The sequence below is a fragment of the Cygnus olor genome, chromosome 20 (genome assembly GCF_009769625.2).
Source record: "Cygnus olor isolate bCygOlo1 chromosome 20, bCygOlo1.pri.v2, whole genome shotgun sequence".
Classification (NCBI taxonomy): Eukaryota; Metazoa; Chordata; class Aves; order Anseriformes; family Anatidae; genus Cygnus; species Cygnus olor.
Window position 1 is genome coordinate 8,167,656 of NC_049188.1, and position 20,150 is coordinate 8,187,805.

General features: G+C 38.6%; 1 protein-coding gene across 1 annotated transcript in view; it reads left to right on the forward strand.

Moving 5' to 3' along the window:
• ULK2 (unc-51 like autophagy activating kinase 2) overlaps window positions 1–20,150 on the forward strand; it is a 39,775-nt gene that overhangs the window by 17,686 nt on the left and 1,939 nt on the right. The window contains exons 10-27 of the mRNA XM_040532699.1: window positions 64–146; window positions 3,462–3,512; window positions 3,886–3,974; window positions 4,427–4,598; window positions 5,504–5,564; window positions 5,807–5,899; window positions 9,133–9,270; window positions 10,319–10,464; window positions 11,019–11,099; window positions 12,891–13,177; window positions 13,304–13,497; window positions 14,009–14,118; window positions 14,980–15,132; window positions 15,866–16,074; window positions 17,372–17,550; window positions 18,461–18,579; window positions 18,933–19,090; window positions 20,007–20,142. Of these exons, the coding sequence (XP_040388633.1) occupies window positions 64–146; window positions 3,462–3,512; window positions 3,886–3,974; window positions 4,427–4,598; window positions 5,504–5,564; window positions 5,807–5,899; window positions 9,133–9,270; window positions 10,319–10,464; window positions 11,019–11,099; window positions 12,891–13,177; window positions 13,304–13,497; window positions 14,009–14,118; window positions 14,980–15,132; window positions 15,866–16,074; window positions 17,372–17,550; window positions 18,461–18,579; window positions 18,933–19,090; window positions 20,007–20,142 (2,459 nt within the window). The remainder of the gene's footprint in view (window positions 1–63; window positions 147–3,461; window positions 3,513–3,885; window positions 3,975–4,426; window positions 4,599–5,503; window positions 5,565–5,806; window positions 5,900–9,132; window positions 9,271–10,318; window positions 10,465–11,018; window positions 11,100–12,890; window positions 13,178–13,303; window positions 13,498–14,008; window positions 14,119–14,979; window positions 15,133–15,865; window positions 16,075–17,371; window positions 17,551–18,460; window positions 18,580–18,932; window positions 19,091–20,006; window positions 20,143–20,150) is intronic.

Below are 20,150 nucleotides of genomic sequence, written 5' to 3' on the forward strand. Positions count from 1 at the left end.
CATTATGCATTTTTTAATGCACGTGTGAAATTTAATGCATGCTTTGCTTCCTTTTATATGCAGTATCCCTAGGGAAACGTCAACTTATCTGGCTGACCTGCTGTTGGGTTTGCTTCAGAGAAACCAAAAAGACAGAATGGACTTTGGTATGTAACTTTTCCTTTTGATTTCTTGACCTGTTAATTGTATACATGTGACCAAAATAACTCTCCTGACCTTCTATCTGTAGGCAATTACATGAAAAGTGAAGTTTTTTTTTCTTCTGTGTTATCATAAAGGAGCCAAAAAAAAAATATTAGGTGATTACTGTCAGTATTAAGTGTATAAAATCTGACTTTCTTGTTGAGAAGTGAAATATAGATAAGCTTAATGCTTTCAGCTGTGGCTTCCCCCTCTTGTTTATTGACATGCCTTAAATTTCATGTCACAGTATTTTCATTTAACTGCTGTTTGTCTTCTGTCTAAGAGCAGACATCTCTGATCTGTGTGTGGTTTAGCTTACAGAAATGTAACAAAGTAATGGAATAACCAACTTTGGAAACAAAGTTGCTTTAAGTTGTTTCTTTGCCATTACTTTCTTCTGCAGACTGCAAAGGTCCTAACTGTGTTAATGGTGGTACAAATTGTGTATATTTGATTTGACATTGAAAGCTGTATGTATGTTTACTGGAGGGCAATGAGAGAGGTAACGTTAAATCAAAATTCCTCATATTTACAAAGATTAATTGCTAGTATTGTGCTTAGGTGCTGCTAGCTATAGAGACTTCTTTTAGTGAAATATTTTCACTGCTTTTTAAAGTCAAAAATCAATAGAATCAACAGTTGTATCTTTATATTTCATAAATCCTAAAATTTTAGAATATTTAAACTGTGTAGTGACTGAAGTTTGCATACTGTTAGATTACTGCAAAGTCTGCACAGGACTGCACATTGAATTATTTGGGAAGTTAAGCCTAGCACAAACCAGGTTGATACTGCTTTAAAAAAATGAACTTGTGGCTCCAGTGGCTGCTGCATTGGTCCCAGCTTACTGCTGCATTTGGGTTTTCCTTTTTAGCTGGAGGTCTTTGGTTGCAGAACATTGTGCTAACTTCTTAAGATTTCAAAGCCTCCAATTGGTGCTATTGAATCACTCAGAATGGCTGCAACTGCTGTCTCTTCAAAATTAGTCAGGAGTATAGTTTAGGTTTGTGTGTGCTCTGTATTGACTGGATTGTCTGTTTACGTCAGTACTGAAAAGACTTTTATTGGTAGTTTTTTGGTTAGCTAACAGTTTGTTATTGCAGTTTTATCATAAATCCGAGGAAATGTTGATCTTTTAGCTAATTAAAGCTAGCTTAGCTAAGTAAAATTAACTTCGTGTTAATTTTAACACAATGAAAATAACAATGTGTTTTATACTGAGATTTGTTTTTAGCAGCAAGATAGGTGAATCCATCAAGTTTAATCTATGGAATAGTGAGAAAGAGCTTAATGCTTAAAATCTCTTCACGCTCCTTGCAGACGAGAGAGTTCTTTCCTTACCATTAACTATTAGCTCTTGTGATGCTGAGATCTAAGGGTGAGTTACAACCTTGAGACATGCTCAGTTTCCCTTCTGCTTATGAAACTTCACGTTCCTGTTTAGTTATGCATGCAAGCTTGGTTTTGACGCAGTACTGAAATACACAAATTGACTCATTCATCACATGTGGTTCTTGTGCATTTGTGATAAGAAGACTATATTCAATGGGCTGTGGAGAGACGAGAATTCAAAAGGTATCTGGGTTGTTTACTTAAAGTGCAGGACTTCTTATGACTACATTTTTTTTCCTTTTCAGTTTCTGATATTTCTCCAACAGATATTGAACTTTTTTTTAATAATTTGACACTTAAAGCATTGACACTGGAATAATTACTGTTCTGATAACCAGGCATGGTTTTTTTTGCATGTGTAGATGTGACTGAAATAATGTGCTTTAACTGCTATATGTAGGAACTTGAGAAGAAATCAGATATAGAAGAAAACTCAGGATATTTGGGTAAAATGTCCAGATGATGCTGACAGTATTCAGATGTTAATTTTTAAATCTGTTTTATAGAAGAATCAATATGTCTCAAATGTGGACTTTGAGTAATTGATACCACCTGCACGCTGAGTGTGCTGATCTCCACAGTTTCTTCAAACGTGGGAAATTCGCTGTAACATTGTGGTAGTGTGAGAATGCATTTTTGCTAAGAAAGAAAAAAACAAAGCAGAATGGTAGTGGTGAAAGTCATGTTTCCCTTGGCTGAGCCGTTCGAAGGGCCTCAAAGGGGCTGCTCTGGAATGTGCTTAGCAAAGGGAGTGAAAGGGAGAGTGTATAACTGAGCCCAGTTGCCTGTTGTTAAAATAAAAATAGCATTGGAAATCTTGCTGATCGTTTAGTAATATAAAGTAGAACAGCAGGTGTTGTACAAAAGCTCAAGAACACCTGATCCTCATGTTAAAGTTAATCATTATATTGTTCTTGTGTTATTGCTAGCCTCCCTTCCTTATCACGTTGTGGAAGAAAGTGTTGTTGAAGGAAGAAGAGATGGTGCAGGCCTCAGGTGTTTGGTTTTTTTTGGTGGTGGTAGTTTTTTTTTTTTCCTTGTTATTTGGTTAGGTCTGATGAACAGTATTGTTTTTCCTCAACTGTTAGAACATTGAAGTTCACAAAGTTCAGCAGTTAGTTTCCACTAACCATCAGTTTTCCCTAATGATATGAAGGTCTCTTGTAAAAGAGAACTTTACATGTACACTGTTAGCCAACTGATTATGCTAGGTCAATTAAATCCATCTGAGAACATCCATTTATAACAAAAGCAAATGTTTCTATTGTTGAAACAGTAACAAGTTAGCTGAGGAAATTGTTAAAGAGAGCGATGTTTACTTCTGCTTTAAACTGAACCAGCTGCGCAGGTTGTGTTCTGTTGGGAAGTGGGAAGGAGAATGGCTGCTGCTTTGTTGTGATCTTCAACCACGGAAGGAGTAGCATTAATGGGTTCAAAAAACAAGTGTCTGTTCGTGGGAAAGGCAGAAGTGAAAATACTTTCAATGTTTGATGTAAAAGAAGCTCATCATTTTGAAGAGCAAATTAAAACTGTACAAGTACTGTGTTGTACATTGCAAACATAATTTCATGATGTATATAGGAAAGCTTCTTATGTATATGATCCTTAAGTTCATGTTATCATCAAGTTATAAAATGTCCTTTAATAAGTTTGTCTGATTTGCCTTGCAGGCTGTTCTTGGAATTTATTAAATTGATTTTGTTTCCTTTCCAAATGCTGTAGCAACATATAAGAGATTAAAGCCTTCCATGTTGTAAGCTTTTCATCCTCTGGCTGTGAATATTGATTCTGGGAAGGCAACCATTTACCACTGTCTGCAATGTAATCTACAAATTCTGTGTTATTTGTACATTAATTCACAGTGGTGGTTGTTTCTTGTTTTACAGAAGCATTTTTCAACCACCCTTTCCTGGATCAGGTTTCAACAGTCAAAAAGTGTAAGTAGTTTGTTTTTTTCCATCTATTTGTGTAAATGATGAATGTTGGGGGCTAGTGGGGAAGAAAAATGTGCCAAGTATCATGCTAAATGTTCATGAGACAATTTCCTGCGTCTGGCTGTTCTATCCTATTGTGAACCTTAGAGTTGAATCCTTTTTTGAACTATCACTGAGATATGACGCTTGTTTGCTAATTCCTTTCATATTTCAACTAAACTTAAATACTATTGTGTGCTTAAGGATGTGCTGTGCTTATAAGTATAAGGGTTTATGAATGAAAAGCAGTGAGGAAATTAGTTTGTTTGCAATTCAGCCTTTCAGACGGTTAGTTGCATTTTTTAATTTTTTTTCTGTCTGGGTTTTCCTCTTTTAGCTTGTCCTGTACCAGTGCCCACATATGCTGGCTCAGTCTCTGGCAGTTCCTGTGGAAGCTCCCCTTCCTGCCGTTTTGCTTCTCCTCCAGTAAGTTCTCTGTTTTTCAAAACAATCTCTAGAAAATATTTTCTGTAATGCTTACCCAAGATTTCTTGAATTGGCCTTTTTGGTTGACACTCCTTATGTTGGTATGAACTGGTGATTTTAATTTTATAAGGTATTTGGAAGAGTTGAATCTGTATCATCGTGAATGACTGAACAAATTAAGTCAATTATATTCACAGCCTATTTGCTATGGTGCTATAGAACTGCCTAAATTTACATGACAGTGTTATCTGGCATTTAAAATTTCCAAAAATCAAATATATTTTATATTTCTAAAGACTTAAACAGTGTGAAATATAAATTCATCTATTTATTTATTTGGTACGTTAGTGATAATTCCTACGTTAGAGGCTTCAGAGTTAAAAGAGCAACTTTACCTTCTGAATCACTGAATTTATAGTGTTTTTTTTTACTCCCCTCCCCCTCTTCTTTAGTCTCTTCCAGACATGCAGCATATTCAAGAAGAAAATTTGTCTTCCCCTCCATTGGGTCCTCCAAACTATCTTCAAGTGTCTAAAGACTCTGCCAGTACCAGTAGCAAGAACTCTTCTTGTGACACAGATGACTTTGTTCTTGTCCCACACAACATCTCTTCAGACCACTCATGTAAGAACCTTCCTTATTTTCATATTTTAAAACACTTCCCACTCATAGCATACCTCCATGCATTGTTATTATCTGGCTCTCTTTTCTCTAAATGTGTCTCAGTTCACCTTGGAACTAATTGCATCAGTTTGAGTTAGTTTTTGAAGGGAGACTATTTGGTATATGTACATGTCCATCTGGGACATTTTCACCTGCAATTGAGTGGCCAGATACGCCAAAGACACCAAGGTCACTTAAAGTCGTGGAAAATGTTGGATTTTGGCAGTAGAAGAAAAGAGTCAATTGTAAACAGCTGCTGATAAGAAGCCCAAGGATTCTCTTAATGAGAAAGTCACATCCAGACTAACTGAATGTTTAGTCCATTTTATAGAGCTTTAGATAATAAACAAGTGGAGGTAAAAACATACAAAATGTTTAACATGAAAGGTTAGGCATCAGACTGGGCTTATACAGCAGAAAGACTCGGATGTTGCACATTGCCATATTACATTTTCTAAACCTGAATTGCCACTAGGAAGCTAGTTATCTGACTTCTGTACAGTGCCACCAACTCATGTTATATATTTGGCTAAATTAGCACCTTGATCTCTGAAGCATTTCTGTCTTTCACTATTATAAATTTCCCAATGCTGATACATTGTACTCTTAAAAGTAGATTTAATTTCATAATTATTATGAGTATAGCAAAAAGAAAAATGTTAAAGAACTACTTTCCCTGTTTTTGTTGAGGTAATTTCATACACAAAACAGTTTGTATAAAACTTGTATAAAACTTGTATATATTCACAGAAGCTTGTCAGAAGCAATTATTTCTACAACAGTAATATAGGAGATTTTTCATTTTTATTTTTTTAAGATTCTAGTTCATGATGTGGGTTTTCAATGTGTTCTTCTGCTTACTGTAGATGATATACCATTGGGAGCAGCTGGCAGGCGTGCTTCAAGCGAGTTCTTGATGTGTGGAGGGTAGGTGTGCTGAGCTTTATCCAAAAGAAGTCTCATGTTCTGAAATGGATGCTATAGAAGAGGTGGTTGGGTTTTTTGGCAGTGATGGGTTTACACAGCTGTGAGTGAACTTTTCTTAAAGGTTAATACGACAAGTTGAATTTAATATGAATATGTAAACAGCTTGAATTCAGAAAGTTTTGCTGCAAAGCAGGTAGTTTCTGATGTGAACTGTCTTTTGACAATGTTTCTTGTTCCTACAGGCAGTCACCATTAACTATTTCTGGAAGCTCAGGAACTGTACAGAAGCCATCCTCAGCCTCTTCTCGAAGTACTGCTTCTGCTACAACTAACAGGTGCATGATGAAGGCTTAGTATTTCCTCTCTTTAAAAAAAGTTCTGTTACTGTATTTTTTTTGTTTTGTTTTGGTTTTGTTTTAATTTTAGATTACTGCTGGAAACTGAATTGAAATAGAAGCTAGACCTGTTTTTTCCAGGCTCTCTACACTTTGTGCATTGTAATAGCTGATGGTTGCGTAGCTAACTTCTGCTTGGATGCATCCCAAGAAGATTTCCTTAAGGAAAGACAGCATTCTTTTGTCTGCTTAAATTTTGAACTGTCTAAAGGCAGAAACTTCAGACACATAACTAACTTGACCTCTTTGTGTTATGAAGCACAGCATGTTCTTTGTTTACTGAGTCAAGATGTTAAAAGCAGTTTACTTCTCACACAACTACGTCTTGAAAAGAGGGATTTAGAAAGCACAGTTTGCTGTGGATTTGTCTCAGGACTGGATTATCTTGCATCCAATAACTGGATGTGGCCTCTGTGCAAGCAATTATTGTGAATTTTGTGTTTGTGGCTCACAAGATACCCAAAGAAGCCCATAAAAGTGTTGAACATTTATTGCAGCTTTTCGATCAGCAGGGCTGTTAATAAGGCCCCTTTCTGCCACATCTTTGTAGACAAAGTTTCTGCCAGTTTGAAATGGAATTGATATTTGTCAGTAGTGCCTGACATCTTTCCTGTATTATACTGGAAAATGTAAATCTTAACCAGGATGCTTAACTATTCATGTAATAGCTAAATAGACGGGGTAGATTTGTCATTTGACCAAATAATGAATTTCATAAAGTTTTTCGATACAAAATAGAAAGAGGACGAGTGGCTAAAAGGGGAATAAAGCTGTTATGTTGGGTGTATTTTTGGCTTATACTAGTACTACAGGACTGCAAGTCAGCATTATTTGTTTAGAAATGCTTGTCACCAGGAAAGTTTGCTACTTTGTGCTGATCTTGTTGCAGTTTGCAAAATCTGCTGACCTGGGCTATCAATAAAGCTGTAGTCTTAACTTTTGTGTTTAAGGGCAGCCAGTTTGAATGGTTTGGTTGTAAAGATCTGTTTGCTATGGATTGGCTGTGTACAGAATATTATAAGTTATGGTAATTTCCTGTCTTATATCATCATGTGTCACGGTTTTTAGAGTTACAGGTTTTATGAAAATATGCCAGTTACGTTATCTGTATGTTAGTAAGTTAAGAGCTAAATGGTTGTGTGATTAGAAACAGGTGCCTACTGTTCACACAGTCAGAGTTTGTACTGCGAAAGTTTGATTTAGGTATTCGTTGAGTAAATTCAGTGACTGACTGCTTTGGGACATTGTCTCAAGGTAGCAGATAATCTACCAGACGCTGCTTTGTTTTTTTGGTTATTCGCTGCTGAAAAGTGTTCTTTCATAGCGCGTGATTTTTTTTTTTTTTACAAAATGTTATGCCCTGTGATACAGCGTTTTTTTTTTTTTGATTATATGATAGAACTGCATGAATGGTACCCATAGTTACGCTGTTTTGTGGCGAGCAGAAGAAGCTGTGATGCTTCTCATGCTCCAGCCAGAACCGGCACAATAGGTGGAGGCGGTTCCCTCTTCTGTGGTTAATTCCTAATTTTGTTCTCTAGATCCCACAGATACAAGATTTGCATGCAACTCTGCACGCTTCTGTATTGCCCCTTTCTCTAACCAGTAGCAAACCACATAAGACTAGGGGATGCCTAACCAGAGCGTGGCTTTGGGCCTGAGCCGGGGAGCCCTGAAGAAGGCCAAGTGCTATACCACCACGCTAACATGGCACTTAGCTCACAGGACCTACCTGTAAGGCTGTGTGACAGCAGGGGAAGGCATATTCCATGCTGAGTACTTTAAAAGTTGAAGTGCCTTCATGGCCTCCTCAGTGGTACTGCTACAGTTTGGATTTCCCCTATCCAGGTCAGGCCTGGGGAGCCTCCCTGTGCTGCCTCAGCTTGTTGTGTTAGTCATAGCAGGCTGCCTACTGCCTTTGTGTGGTTTCTACTTGTGAGACCTTCTCCTTGTGTGGAAGCTTTCAGGCTTTCCACTGCCTGTGTGGTCACAGCTGCAGATTTGTCCCATCTTCTGCCAGGCTGGCCCATGTGGCACAGCAGACTTAGGACTTCTGTCAGGCACAGCTGAGAAACTTAGTGAGCATGGGTTTAAATTCAGTGAAACTGATGAGGCTGCGGAAAAAATGTTGGTACAGATCTATTGAGGCTTGTTCAAGCTGCTTTTCAAAATTACTCAGTAGTCTCTAGAACCTGGGTGGCAATAAAAGGACAAACTTGTTTTCTTTTGCTAAGAAAGGACCATGCATATTAGGAAGTAGTATTTCATTCTCAGAGGTTGCAAAAGGGATGTGATACAGAGTCAGAAACCAAGATTTCTGTTCAGCTGTATCCATGCAGTAAATGGTGTAACGGCTTGTTTTCTAGAGCTTTTAAGTAGGAGTGGTAGGATTTCTTTCACATTTCCTCTGAGAATCTCTAATCTTTGCCTGTTTTCTGAAAAACTAATCAATAAGGGGCCTGATACTAAGCTGATTATATTCCCAAAAGTCATTTAGTTCGAAATTCTTTCGGTCTAATTCTTTTAAAAGTGTTGGTGGCTGCTTACACTGCGGTGGTTTGATTCCCTTATCAGGCAGTACACTGAGGTAAACCGGGTCACTGACACTTGGTTGAACTTGGGCAATGCTAATCTGCAGTTTGCGTCTGTGGATTAATGTTCAGGTGTGTGGTTTTGGTCATCTTGTCAAGGGTTGGTTACATAACATGTTTTCCTTTTGCAAGTTCACTGTGTCTCATGGGATATCTCTGTGCTTTAGTGGCTTTTGTACACATTCCAACCCTGCTGCTGAACTTCCTGTTCTTAGCACAGTGGGTTTTCCTAGAACGCTATTTTGAAGTGTGGTAAACAGAGCGGGCTGATTGGCAGGAAGTCGGAGGGATCGGTAGATCGCTGTGATGCATGACGAAATGCTTCAGCTAGTACTGCAATCTCAGCTCGATCTGGTACTAGCCAGTATAAGAAAGGTAGGTAGTAATGAACAGTTCTTTGTCTTCCTCTGTGAAGTGTCAGAGTTAGATTAGGACAAGCTAAGATCACACTGCATGTGGGGAGTTTAGAATCAGTTTATTTGCCAGTTTCACGGATTTTCTCGAACTTTTGAGAATGGTACAATTTAGAGAGAGATCTGTCTACCTCTATTTATCTCCTCTCTCCATACCTTTCTACTTCAGGCATTGTCAGCCTTCAGTATCCCCACGCAGTGAAACAGCACCTATCCCAGTTCCCACTCAGCTCCGGAATTACCAGCGTATAGAACAGAACCTCTCCTCTACTGCCAGCCCTGTGTCAAACCCCCACGGATCACCAAGGTGAGTATTCTAACTCCTTTTGCTTGGTTCTAGTTTGTATTTGTACCTTCACAGATGTCCATGCTTTCTTACTGATGTCACTTTTTTTCTGCACAAGACCATACTAAGGAGGCATTTTAATGATAACAAGTAATAGTCCTTCGCAATCTCAAGGTTGTTGAACGGGCAGTTGAAATTTTTCACTAAAACAAAATAAGCTTGTTCTTTTAGGCAACTGCAACTAAAGAAGATAAAAAGACGGTGTCGCTTTTTTCCCTCCTTTGTGTATTATGCAGCGTTACATCATAAACTAGAAAGTAATAAATCTTGTTTTCACACATGCAATGATGAATGCGTTGTTCTGTAGAATATCAAGGAAACAGTTTTTGGCATACTAGTTAACCAGCTTGCCTTAATACAAGGCTCTAGTGTGCTAGACTTATTCTATGCCTTGTGATCTACAGGATTGGGATGGTGAAGGTCAAAGACTCAAACTCTGAGATCTCTGGAAATCATTTTTTAAAAAAAAAAAAAAAAACATGGTTCCTTGCTTTTTTTCAAGATCTTTGATTTTACAGTTGTTTCTACACTTGAGGGCATGCCTTTCCCTAAAATAAACTGTTCTCAGTAGCTGCACTTTACACCAGGTCCAATACTTAAAACTTTGTCCTAATCTTTTTTTGTAGGTTCCTTCTTTTTCCAACCATAAAAATGAACGTTTGTGTCAATGCATTTCACTCAGTTGTAAAATTCAAAATTAAATGCCTAGTTGTCTGAATATCAGTAATTCATGTACTAAGGGATATATCTGTTTTTAATTTCTCCAGTTAACAGACTGCTATGGCTTTGAAAGCTACAATCGTAGTGGGAACAAAAGGAATTTTATTTTTCTTGTTTTCTGAATGGAAGGCTTAGCTTAAGTTATTACCTTAATAAGCTTCAGCTTCATGGCTTTCTCTGAAAATATCTTTTTTTTAATTGATCATTATACTCGTTAGGGGATTCTGAACCTCATCTCAGGGATCCACAGTTGCTATAGCATGCATAACCATTCTTTTCATCTTGTTAGAGCTGGGGTTGTGAGACGCTCAAATACTAGTCCGATGGGCTTCATGAAGATGGGTTCCTGTTCTCCAGTACCAGCTGACACTGCGCAGGGTGTTGGGCGCCGATTATCCACAGGATCTTCAAGACCATATTCTCCCTCACCACTAGGTAAGCCCATAAATTCTTCAGGAAGGTTTATCTGGAACAGTTTTTCAGAACACTAATTCTCGCTTGAAATTGCCTTAAACTGAAATCTGCTCAACTAGATCATGGTTTCACCAGTTCTGCATACAAGAGGATGGTCACTCTTCTCTAGCCCTGCTGGCTGCACTTCTCTAGTCCTGGCATTGGCCTTCTTGGCCACCTGGACACGCTGCTGGCTCATGTTTAGCTGGCTGTTGACAAGCACCCACAGGTCCTTTTCTGCTGGGCAGCTTTCCGGCCACTCCTCCCCAAGCCGATACTACTGCATTGGGTTGTTATGACCTAAATGCAAGACCCGACACCCTTGTTGAATGTCACACAATTGGACTCAGCCCATTGATCTAACTTATCCAGATCCCTCTGCAAAGATTTTCTTACACTCAAGCAGTCACATATACAGCAATCCATTTCTGTTAAAATGGCTGGTAGAAGTAAGATAAATAGGTTTTATTTTCCTTCACCTTCATTTGTGGATGAAGTATGAAGCATAAATTCACATTTTGATTTTATTTGCTTAGTTGGAACAATACCTGAGCAGCTTGGACACTGTTGTTGTGGACAGCTTCAAGGGCATGAATCGAGGAGCAGAAACTTCTCAGGTGAGAGACTGGACAAAGTAACCAGTATGATTTTGGTAAAGCTTCTGCAGAGTTCTGAATGTTTCACTTCATCTGTTTCCTGCATTCTATTCCTACTTTATTGTTTCTAAATTTCAAACGACTGCAGTGGTATTTCTATTTGTAAAATATCACAAATCGCAGCATGTCTGTTTTTCAGCATTTAAATGGATATGGGAAGTTCTTTGCTTCTGGGTGAAGCGAGATAATCTGTACTGAGATTTTCTAGGATGTCTGTCTTAATGTAGCTTCTGAATGAGTTGAGTTACTCTTGCTGTCAGTGACAGCAGGGAAGAAACTTTGGATTGAGAACCCTTCCCAGTGGTGGTGCTGACAATAGAACAACCACCAAAGAAATTTAAGACTGCTTTCTGAAATGACAGGTTTCAATGCTATGAGACAGACAAGTAGACTGATTTCAAACAGGCAAATTCTCAGCTGGGAATTTAGTGAGGAATAGACGAGTACTCTGTTGGAGCTGCAGGCAGAAAGGCTACTCTATAGCACATTGTTTAAATGGAGAGGAATGGAATCAAGATGAAGTGGCTCTTATTCAAAGTCTAACTAGAAAAACGCAGGCCTAAGAAGGCTGGAAGATGTGTCTTAACAGCTGGGCACTTTACTGAGCAAACTGCAAGAAGTTTACGATGGTTTTTAAAGCATACATTTATGAAATGGAATCGATATCAAAAGATTGCCTTGGCCAGCTCTTAGGAATCTTATATACTAAGTTACAGCACAGCTTAGGGAAAAACTAGTTAGAATAGTTTATTTAAACTTTTGCCATTTTTTTTAAAGGCGAGTGAAATTGTCACTTCAATGTCAGTTCTTTGAGGTTACAAAGATACACGTTTTATCTGGGAAGCTGTCTACAAAACTGAAGTCTTGCATGGTGTTTGTAACTTTGCACAGTTCCTCATTATGAAAAATAAAACTATCACAGAGAAGAGACCACTTAATCAAATTTCAGGTTCCTTATTTTGAAAGAGGAACGGTATCTCAGAGTAGGTGAGATGTTCATAGGAGATGTTTGTCTAAAGCCCTCTGCTTAAATGACTGTTTATAGCTCTTCCAAGACTTTGTGCTTTAGGAGAAATTTTGAGTTCATATTCAAGTGTGGACTTCCTTTGTACATAATGAACTTTTGAAAAACATGTTCTGACAGACTAAAAATAAATGACTGCCCTAAGTAATGATCCCAAACTGTTTCATCTGAATATATATAAATATTTTTCTGTTTTTTAATACCTACTTTTCTTGCAAAAGCCATGAGAGGAGCTGTCTTTTCAGCCTGCAGATTAAATTATTACAAACAAAACAAGTCGTTAACATGCAATGTTGCATTCATATTGCTGTTTGCAGGAATATAATTCCAGTACTTGAGAACCTCTATTCAACCTAGAGTCTTGGTGGCTGCATTTGAAATTTCAGTATTGTTTATGCCATTCCTGCTGAATCCAAATACTTTATTTGTCTTGATGCAGGTTGCCAGAAGTACTGCAGCTGCCAGTACAGCTGTCACCCTGAAATCTTTCCTTTTTGGCAGCTTGAACACAAGCATCATCTCATCAGTGTATGTAGCCTTAGTCCAAATAGCCGACATGCTAAATCCATTCTCTTTGCCATCTAGTGAGTTGATGATCAAACATATCTCACAGTACTGCAGCCCCATCTGTTTACAGATTAACATTGATCTCTAGTGTTTTGGGTTTCATTGCTACATTTCCAAGCACTGCAAGTAGCATTTTACTTGATTGTTTTTTGTCCTTACAGGTTCTCCGATACCACCATCTCAGTCTCCACAGTCACTTTTGATGGGAGCTAGGTTGCAAAGTGCTCCAACTCTCACAGATATTTACCAAAACAAGCAGAAGCTCAGAAAGCAGCATTCAGACCCAGTATGCCCATCTTATGCTGGGTATGGATACAGTCATTCTCCACAACCAAGTAGGCCAGGTAGTCTGGGAACATCACCTACCAAACATATGGGATCGTCACCTAGGAGTTCAGACTGGCTGTTCAAAACTCCATTACCAACGATCATTGGCTCTCCTACTAAGGTCTGTTAAGTTTACCAATGTCTGTAAAATGTGAAGTGGTAATACATTGTCTGAAACCATTCTCAAGAATATTTTTGGGTGCTAACCTTATTTTTTATATATGTTCTTGTTTTTTGTTTCTTTAAGGCTACAGCTCCTTTCAAAATACCTAAAACACAAGCATCCTCAAACTTGCTGGCTCTGGCTAATCGCCAAGGGTCTGTAGATGCACCATTGCAGCCTAAAGACATCAGCGAACCAAGGGATTTCACACATTTCCACTTGACGCAAGGAAGTGAAAAGCAAGCAGGAGAGCAGCACAGTAAAGCTACATTCGGCAGGTAGGCATTGTAGTATTTATGACCTGGAAAACTGGGTAGGTAACTTGGCAGAAGAATGTACGTTTCACACAGCAATCTGGAGGGGCAGAGCATGCAGCAAATGAGCTGTGAGGATATGCTGATGTTTATTGTACATAACAAACTCTCAGTACTGTGTATAAATATAGCATGGACTTCCTGAAGCACTTTGTGTTGCTGTCTAGTTCCCTGTTGTTTTGGTTATCTGAATAAGGAAGTCTCATTGCCTCTGTGAAGCCTGTTCAGTTTTGCTTCAAAATCTATATGGCAAAATTTGTAATATAAATGTTTAAGGGAAAAAGGTCCCTTTATGGTTGGCCCTGTTTCAATAGGGCCATGATGAACAGTGAGATTTCAAGGCTTTTTGTACTTCTCTTGAAGAATTCTCTATAACCAATATAATACCAAGAATCTGAAAGCCAGCCTCTGCTGTGAGTTAGATAGGAGGAACTTACTGAAAAATCTTGTTGTGCATTCATGTTTTCCTGTCTAGATCTGTTAGTACCGGGAAGCTCTCAGATCAACAAGTAAAGACTACCCTTGGCGGCCAGTTATATCAAGGCAGTACAGACAGCCTCAATACAGAGCGACCAATGGATACAGGTAAGGAACAGACTGATACATTCAAATGGACTTTATGTGCTAGTTTTTTTTTATGGAGTGCCATCTAGATCTTGTTCTGCTTCCAACTTCAGTAGTTGGTTGCAATAATTTTTAGTGTCAGTACAGAAGCCTTTTTTAAATTATCTTTAAGGGAATATGTTCCAGTTCCTTAACATAGCTTTAAAAATAAGTGAGACGGGAAAGTATCTCTGTGCTAAATACAGGAACATCGCTGCTGCCTATAGTAGCTAGAGGGTTTTGTGTGTGTGTTGTTTTTTTTAATACCACATTTGTGGCTGCTTCATTTCAAAATTCCAGCTCGTTTTCATCTGAAAGTCAGCTTATGTGATGACTTCTTTCATGTTCATTTTTCTACATTTTTCATGTTCATTTTTTTCAACTTTTTTTTTCCTCTTCTTCCTCCTCCCCCACAGTTACTGCCTTGCCACAAGTGGCCAACAGGAGTTCTCACCTTGTTTTTGAGCAGATGGAAGAAGTTCTGCAGACGGGGCTAGTCTTTAGCCTTCAGACCTGCCATGGTCTGCATTTAGAATTTTTCTGTTTTGTCTTTTGCTGAAGGACTGATGTTCTCAGGCTCTCGGAGAGAGCCCCTGTTGTTTTTCTTTAGGTAGGGGTAGAGAGATGGAAAATAAAAAGATGTATGCAGGCCGCATCTTGGTTCTTTTTTTGTATCGCCAAGATTGTCCACTCAGCTTGTTTTATTTGTTGTCAGAACTTACAACTATTCTTGGACTTACATCAAAGCATGTTGTGTTGCAGTACTCCAGTTTGCTGCATATAATTACAAAACGGTATGACTGTATGCAATAGGGACTAACGTGTGAAAATTTTATCTCCCAGCTCCAGCAGGGGCCTATGGAATTGCAGTGGCACCTCCTTCCATGGGAAGTGGGGCAAGTTCTCGAGCTGTCATGTTTACCGTTGGGTCTCCTCCAAGCAGTGCCACCCCTCCTACCTGCACCCATATGGTCCTCAGAACAAGAACCACCTCAGGTAAGACTTCCCTGGCAGCTCTGGACTGCTATCAAACAATATTCAGGCTTGCCCACTTCTTGAGATGGTAATCTGCTTGCTGCCATGCACAGTAGGTCCTCTAGCCCATACAAAAAAGTGCTTTGTAAAGTTGAGATAAATCCTGGAGTTCTGCCTTTTCTCTACTAAAGAGAAGGCCAGAGGCACTGATTTACCGTCCAGCAGTGTATAACATCTTGTGTACACTGTTTTGCTCCACCATAGGGAGATTTAACAGCACCTATGACAAAGGTGGAGAGGAACAATTAGATCTCTTATTCTGCATTTTTGCCCACTGTTATGCATTTTACCAGAAGCAACATCCAAAATGAGCTGACTGCATTTTAGCATGTTGGCTACATTGTCAAATATCAAAGATCCCAAGGTAAATGCCTGCATCTGCTCAGGATGAGCAGGAGTCTATATTTGCAGCAGTGTGCTTTTGTGAACTATAGCACAACCTTTGGTCTGTCCTATTGGGCTGCCTGCCTTGGAATCCTTGTCAGCCAGTTTCCAAAATCTGTTTTATAAATCGTCGCTGTATTAAGGTGCAGCCCTTGCATTCTCTACAGAGTGATGCAAGGAGCAAAGAAGAGATCCTCCCAGGAGTGAATCTGTGGTGATTACTGATTTGTCACTTGCTATCGTGTGCAGCCCCAGAGCTACAAAATGGAACAACCTATTAGACTGAATGTGTGTGTTATTTTTCTTGTAGTTGGATCAAACAGTTCTGGAGGGTCTCTCTGCTCTACTAGTGGCCGTGTATATATGGGCTCCCCTCCTGGTATTTATATGGGTTCTTCTCCTCCGGGAGCCGAGGCAGCTCCAAGTCTGAAGTACATGCCTTATGGTACTTCGCCTCCCAGCTTAGAGGGCTTTATCACTTTTGAAGCTCCCGAATTGCCTGAGGAAACTTTAATGGAGGTATAAAAAAAATAATTTAATGTTTTATAATGTTTAATGCTGCTAAAACAGAGACATGGTAAAAACAGGACTGCTCAGTGCACTTGGTAGTTTCCTCTTCACTATCTCAGATATTCCTTTTTAAGACCTTGAAAATATCCCTGTAGCAAATGTGACCATTTCTCTTTGATAGTTATTCCTGGCATTTCTTGTATATGAATAGGTAACCAAAGGAACATGACTGCTTTTGTTCACCAGAGCCTTCCAAAGAGGCCTCTGTTTTAATGCCAAGACTTTGGACGTGGGTGCTGACAGAAGCAATGTCGTTCTAGGCATTGTATTTAACTGCTTCTTCGCAGTCAGTAGATGACATTAAATCCTACTTGTGGGAAGAGTGTCCTATATTTTTTTAAATGTGTGGAGGAGTGGTGCTTTAAAAACACATGTTGGTGTGGTCCTTCACCAGAATGCTATCGTTGGACTATAAATTTCTCAAGGCAGATTGCTGTTCCGTTCTCTCATTCACATCTAGCTGGAAGGTGTTTGGTTACTTATTGAATCTATATGTTATAACATGAATGTTTGACAGTGCACTGTATTCTTCCCACAGATAGAGTTTAAAATTTATTTAGACCTGCATTACTAATGAAAAGATTATAAATATTGCTAAGATGTGTTTGTTTAGTTTTGAAGGCTGATATTCTTTCTGAGCAGGGACTATGCATGTAGTGTCTGTTTTAGTCACCAACAACCAGTGAGTTGTTAACTCCAGTTTAAGTTGTTTGGTTTAAAAGGCAAACTTTGGCAACAGCCACCTTTTAATAGAATTTAATTCTAGATCTAAGTGTAAACTGGAATGAAGCAGATAAGCATGAAGCTTCAGATCAGTTCTTTTGTAGGTATTAAGTCTGTTATATAATAAAAGCCAAACATTCCTCCTGGCTTCTCATATGAGTACCAAGCATATTTCTGGGTTGCTGATAATATAATAACGAGTAATACGTCTCACTTGTGATTCCCTTAGTTGCTCAGGTTTCAACAAACATAGAAGTCCATGTCCCAGTTCCTTTGGCTTTGTCGAAAGACTCTGAAGTATAAGCTTACAGTATCTTGAAATCATTAGGAAAGAACCAATTAATATCTGTTGATCGTTTTGGATCCATTTGGTTCTGCAGTCTCTAGTGCTGACTCTACTATGCGATTTCTGCATAAAATTAACATATCAAAAAATCCTCGAGTGCTTAAAAAGAATTTTAAGTGTACTTGTTTGCCTTATGGCTTATAGTGGTTAAATTGTCATCTCCTTTTCCTCTGACAGAGAGAACATACAGATACACTGCGTCATCTGAACATGATGCTGACATTTACAGAATGTGTTCTGGATCTGACAGCAGTACGGGGAGGGAACCCAGACCTGTGTACTTCTGCAGTATCACTGTACCAAATCCAAGAGAGCATAGTTGTTGATCAGATTAGCCAACTAAGCAAAGAGTGGGGGTAAGTATGTGGTCAAATAGTATCAAGAGAATTAGTAAAAACCAGATGCATCAAAAATGTTTTTGGACAACCTATGCCCTCTTTTTGTTTGGAGTGATTATTTACTACATAGAATGTTATTTAGGAATACATTTTTAACAAGTGAAGACATGAGAAAGGTACAGCAAAGGATAGAGAGAGATATGCTAATAGATAGATGAGGACCATGTTTTCTGGCCTGCCACATAAGCTGGGGAAAGTGGCGAGGATTGCAAACTTGTGTTGAAGTAGTTTTTTTCTGAACCTAGAAATCTATGTACCATCTTGTTTCAAATCCAAGTCCTCTGCGATCCTGTTGACCAAGCTGTAGCAGCAGCACTGAGGTGGAGGTTGGGAAGGAGTGTCCAACTTTGACCTTTAATCAGTGTAGCAAATCAGACCTAATACAAAATCAGAAACAAGGAGAAATGGGAGAAATTTGGAGCAGTGGAAAAGGGCAGTTCTACTTTCTGCCTTTCTGGGAAAAAAAAAGGAAAAGAAAAAAAAATCCCTGCAAAATGTTTGCTTTTCACAACTGTGAGAATACTGGGGGCATAGGAAATGACACTGCAAGAAAAGCACAGCCAGTTGCTTGTGGTAAGACCTTGACCTCAGGCATTCAGTCCCCTCGAAGAAGGGTTCCTTTTAAAAATGTCTACGTTAAAGCAGTTTGTATTTGCTGCTGCAATTACTGGATGTGCAGATGTACTCTCAACCCGTGACACAGGGTGTTTGTGGAGGGAAAGGAGGGGTGGAGTTGCATTTAAAACATCTGTTTTTTCTGCTGCTGCTGGGTCTTGTGTAGGATTGTGATAAAAAGTGGTGTTTGCCTAAGGCTTGGATGTGTTTGAGAGAGGTTTTTTGATATATAATTACACCTATTTTCCCCCAGACAAGTAGAGCAGCTTGTGCTGTATATGAAAGCAGCCCAGTTACTGGCATCTTCTCTGCATCTTGCCAAAGCACAGGTCAAATCAGGGAAACTGAACCCATCCACTGCTGTTAAGCAAGGTAGGTGCAATATAATCTCACTTTCTTGGCTTGTGAATTTTCTTTAGTTATATGTCACTCAAAAAGCTGAAGTTGCAGCATTTTTGTTGTCTTCTGTACAAGAGCATTGTAGATCTGTACAGTTGCACAATTCTGATAGTAAACAGATACAACTAGCAACTGTTAAGAAATGGATGGTTTTTAATTTGAAGCATTAAGATTTGATATATTTGATACTTCATTCGTACTAGTAGCAGAGTAAGTAAACATTAGAAACACAAGATTAAACAGATTAATTTTGCCTAGCATTGGGGAAGTTGTACTTAAGCTGTTTGTGGTTTTGTTATTGTTGTTTAATTTCTTTTTTTTCCCAGTTGTGAAAAGCCTCAATGAGAGATACAAATTCTGTATCAGCATGTGCAAGAAACTGACAGAAAAGTTGAATCGTTTCTTTTCGGATAAGCAGAGATTCATTGATGAAATCAACAGTGTAACTGCAGAGAAACTCATTTACAGCTGTGCTGTAGAAATGGTAAGTCACTCCTTTTACCTAAATGATAGGACATTGAGATCAATAACACATTGATTCCTTTTCTCACATACCTCTTATTCGTAACCAGAAAATAAAATGTATGTTTCCAGATTTCTGTTCATAGTAATTTTTGTTAGTCTTTCACTTTCCGTCCTGCCCTCCCTTAACTGTGGCTAAAGCAGATACTGTTCCTCAGGGGTATTTCCCCTCCATCAGCACATTTGATACATAAACACTAGGAAATGAACTCCTAAGCCACGCAGCCTCTAAAAGTGCCCGGTATGCTGAAATACTATCCAGTATGGTTTACTAAAGCACAGAAACAACAGAAGAAACTTTCTCAGTCCATCAGGTCGATTTGAGGAACACCGGCCTTGTTCATACAAAGCAAATATGGCACCAAACATGTGGAAGCTTTTTTATGTAATTGAGAAACTTTATATCTGCCAGAGAGCAGGTACAATAAGTATACTAGAAACTTAAAAGCTTTTTTTGTTGAGAGGGAAGTCTTTTTTACCACAGGTGTCACAAAAAAGGTACCAGCAAATATTGTGCTTAACCCTGATAATGGTGTGGTCTTGCACAATTAATTTGACTTCTTTACAAGAGAATATAGGTATGAGAATGAGTTTACTTATTCATATATTGTTGTAATTTTAAAATATGTTGTAACACACAAACACACGAGATCAAAAAGTGCTTTTACAGCTTATGTGCAGAACATCCTTTGCTAATACAGCACAGGGGCTCTGTTTTCTGACTGCGTTTTGTTGTCTTATTGTCATAAAAACAGATCAGCTTAATTAAGGCTCAAAAATAGTTTATTAATGGCACTTTAATGTAATCCATTCTGAATTTTTCATTTCAGTAGTTGCCTAAAGCAATTTATGTAACTGAATCTACTGAATGATTCCAGGTTCAGTCAGCAGCTCTAGATGAGATGTTTCAGCAAACTGAAGATATTACATATCGATACCACAAAGCAGCCTTGCTGCTGGAAGGACTGACTAAAATACTGCAAGACCCTGCAGATATAGAAAATGTACACAAGTGTAAGTTT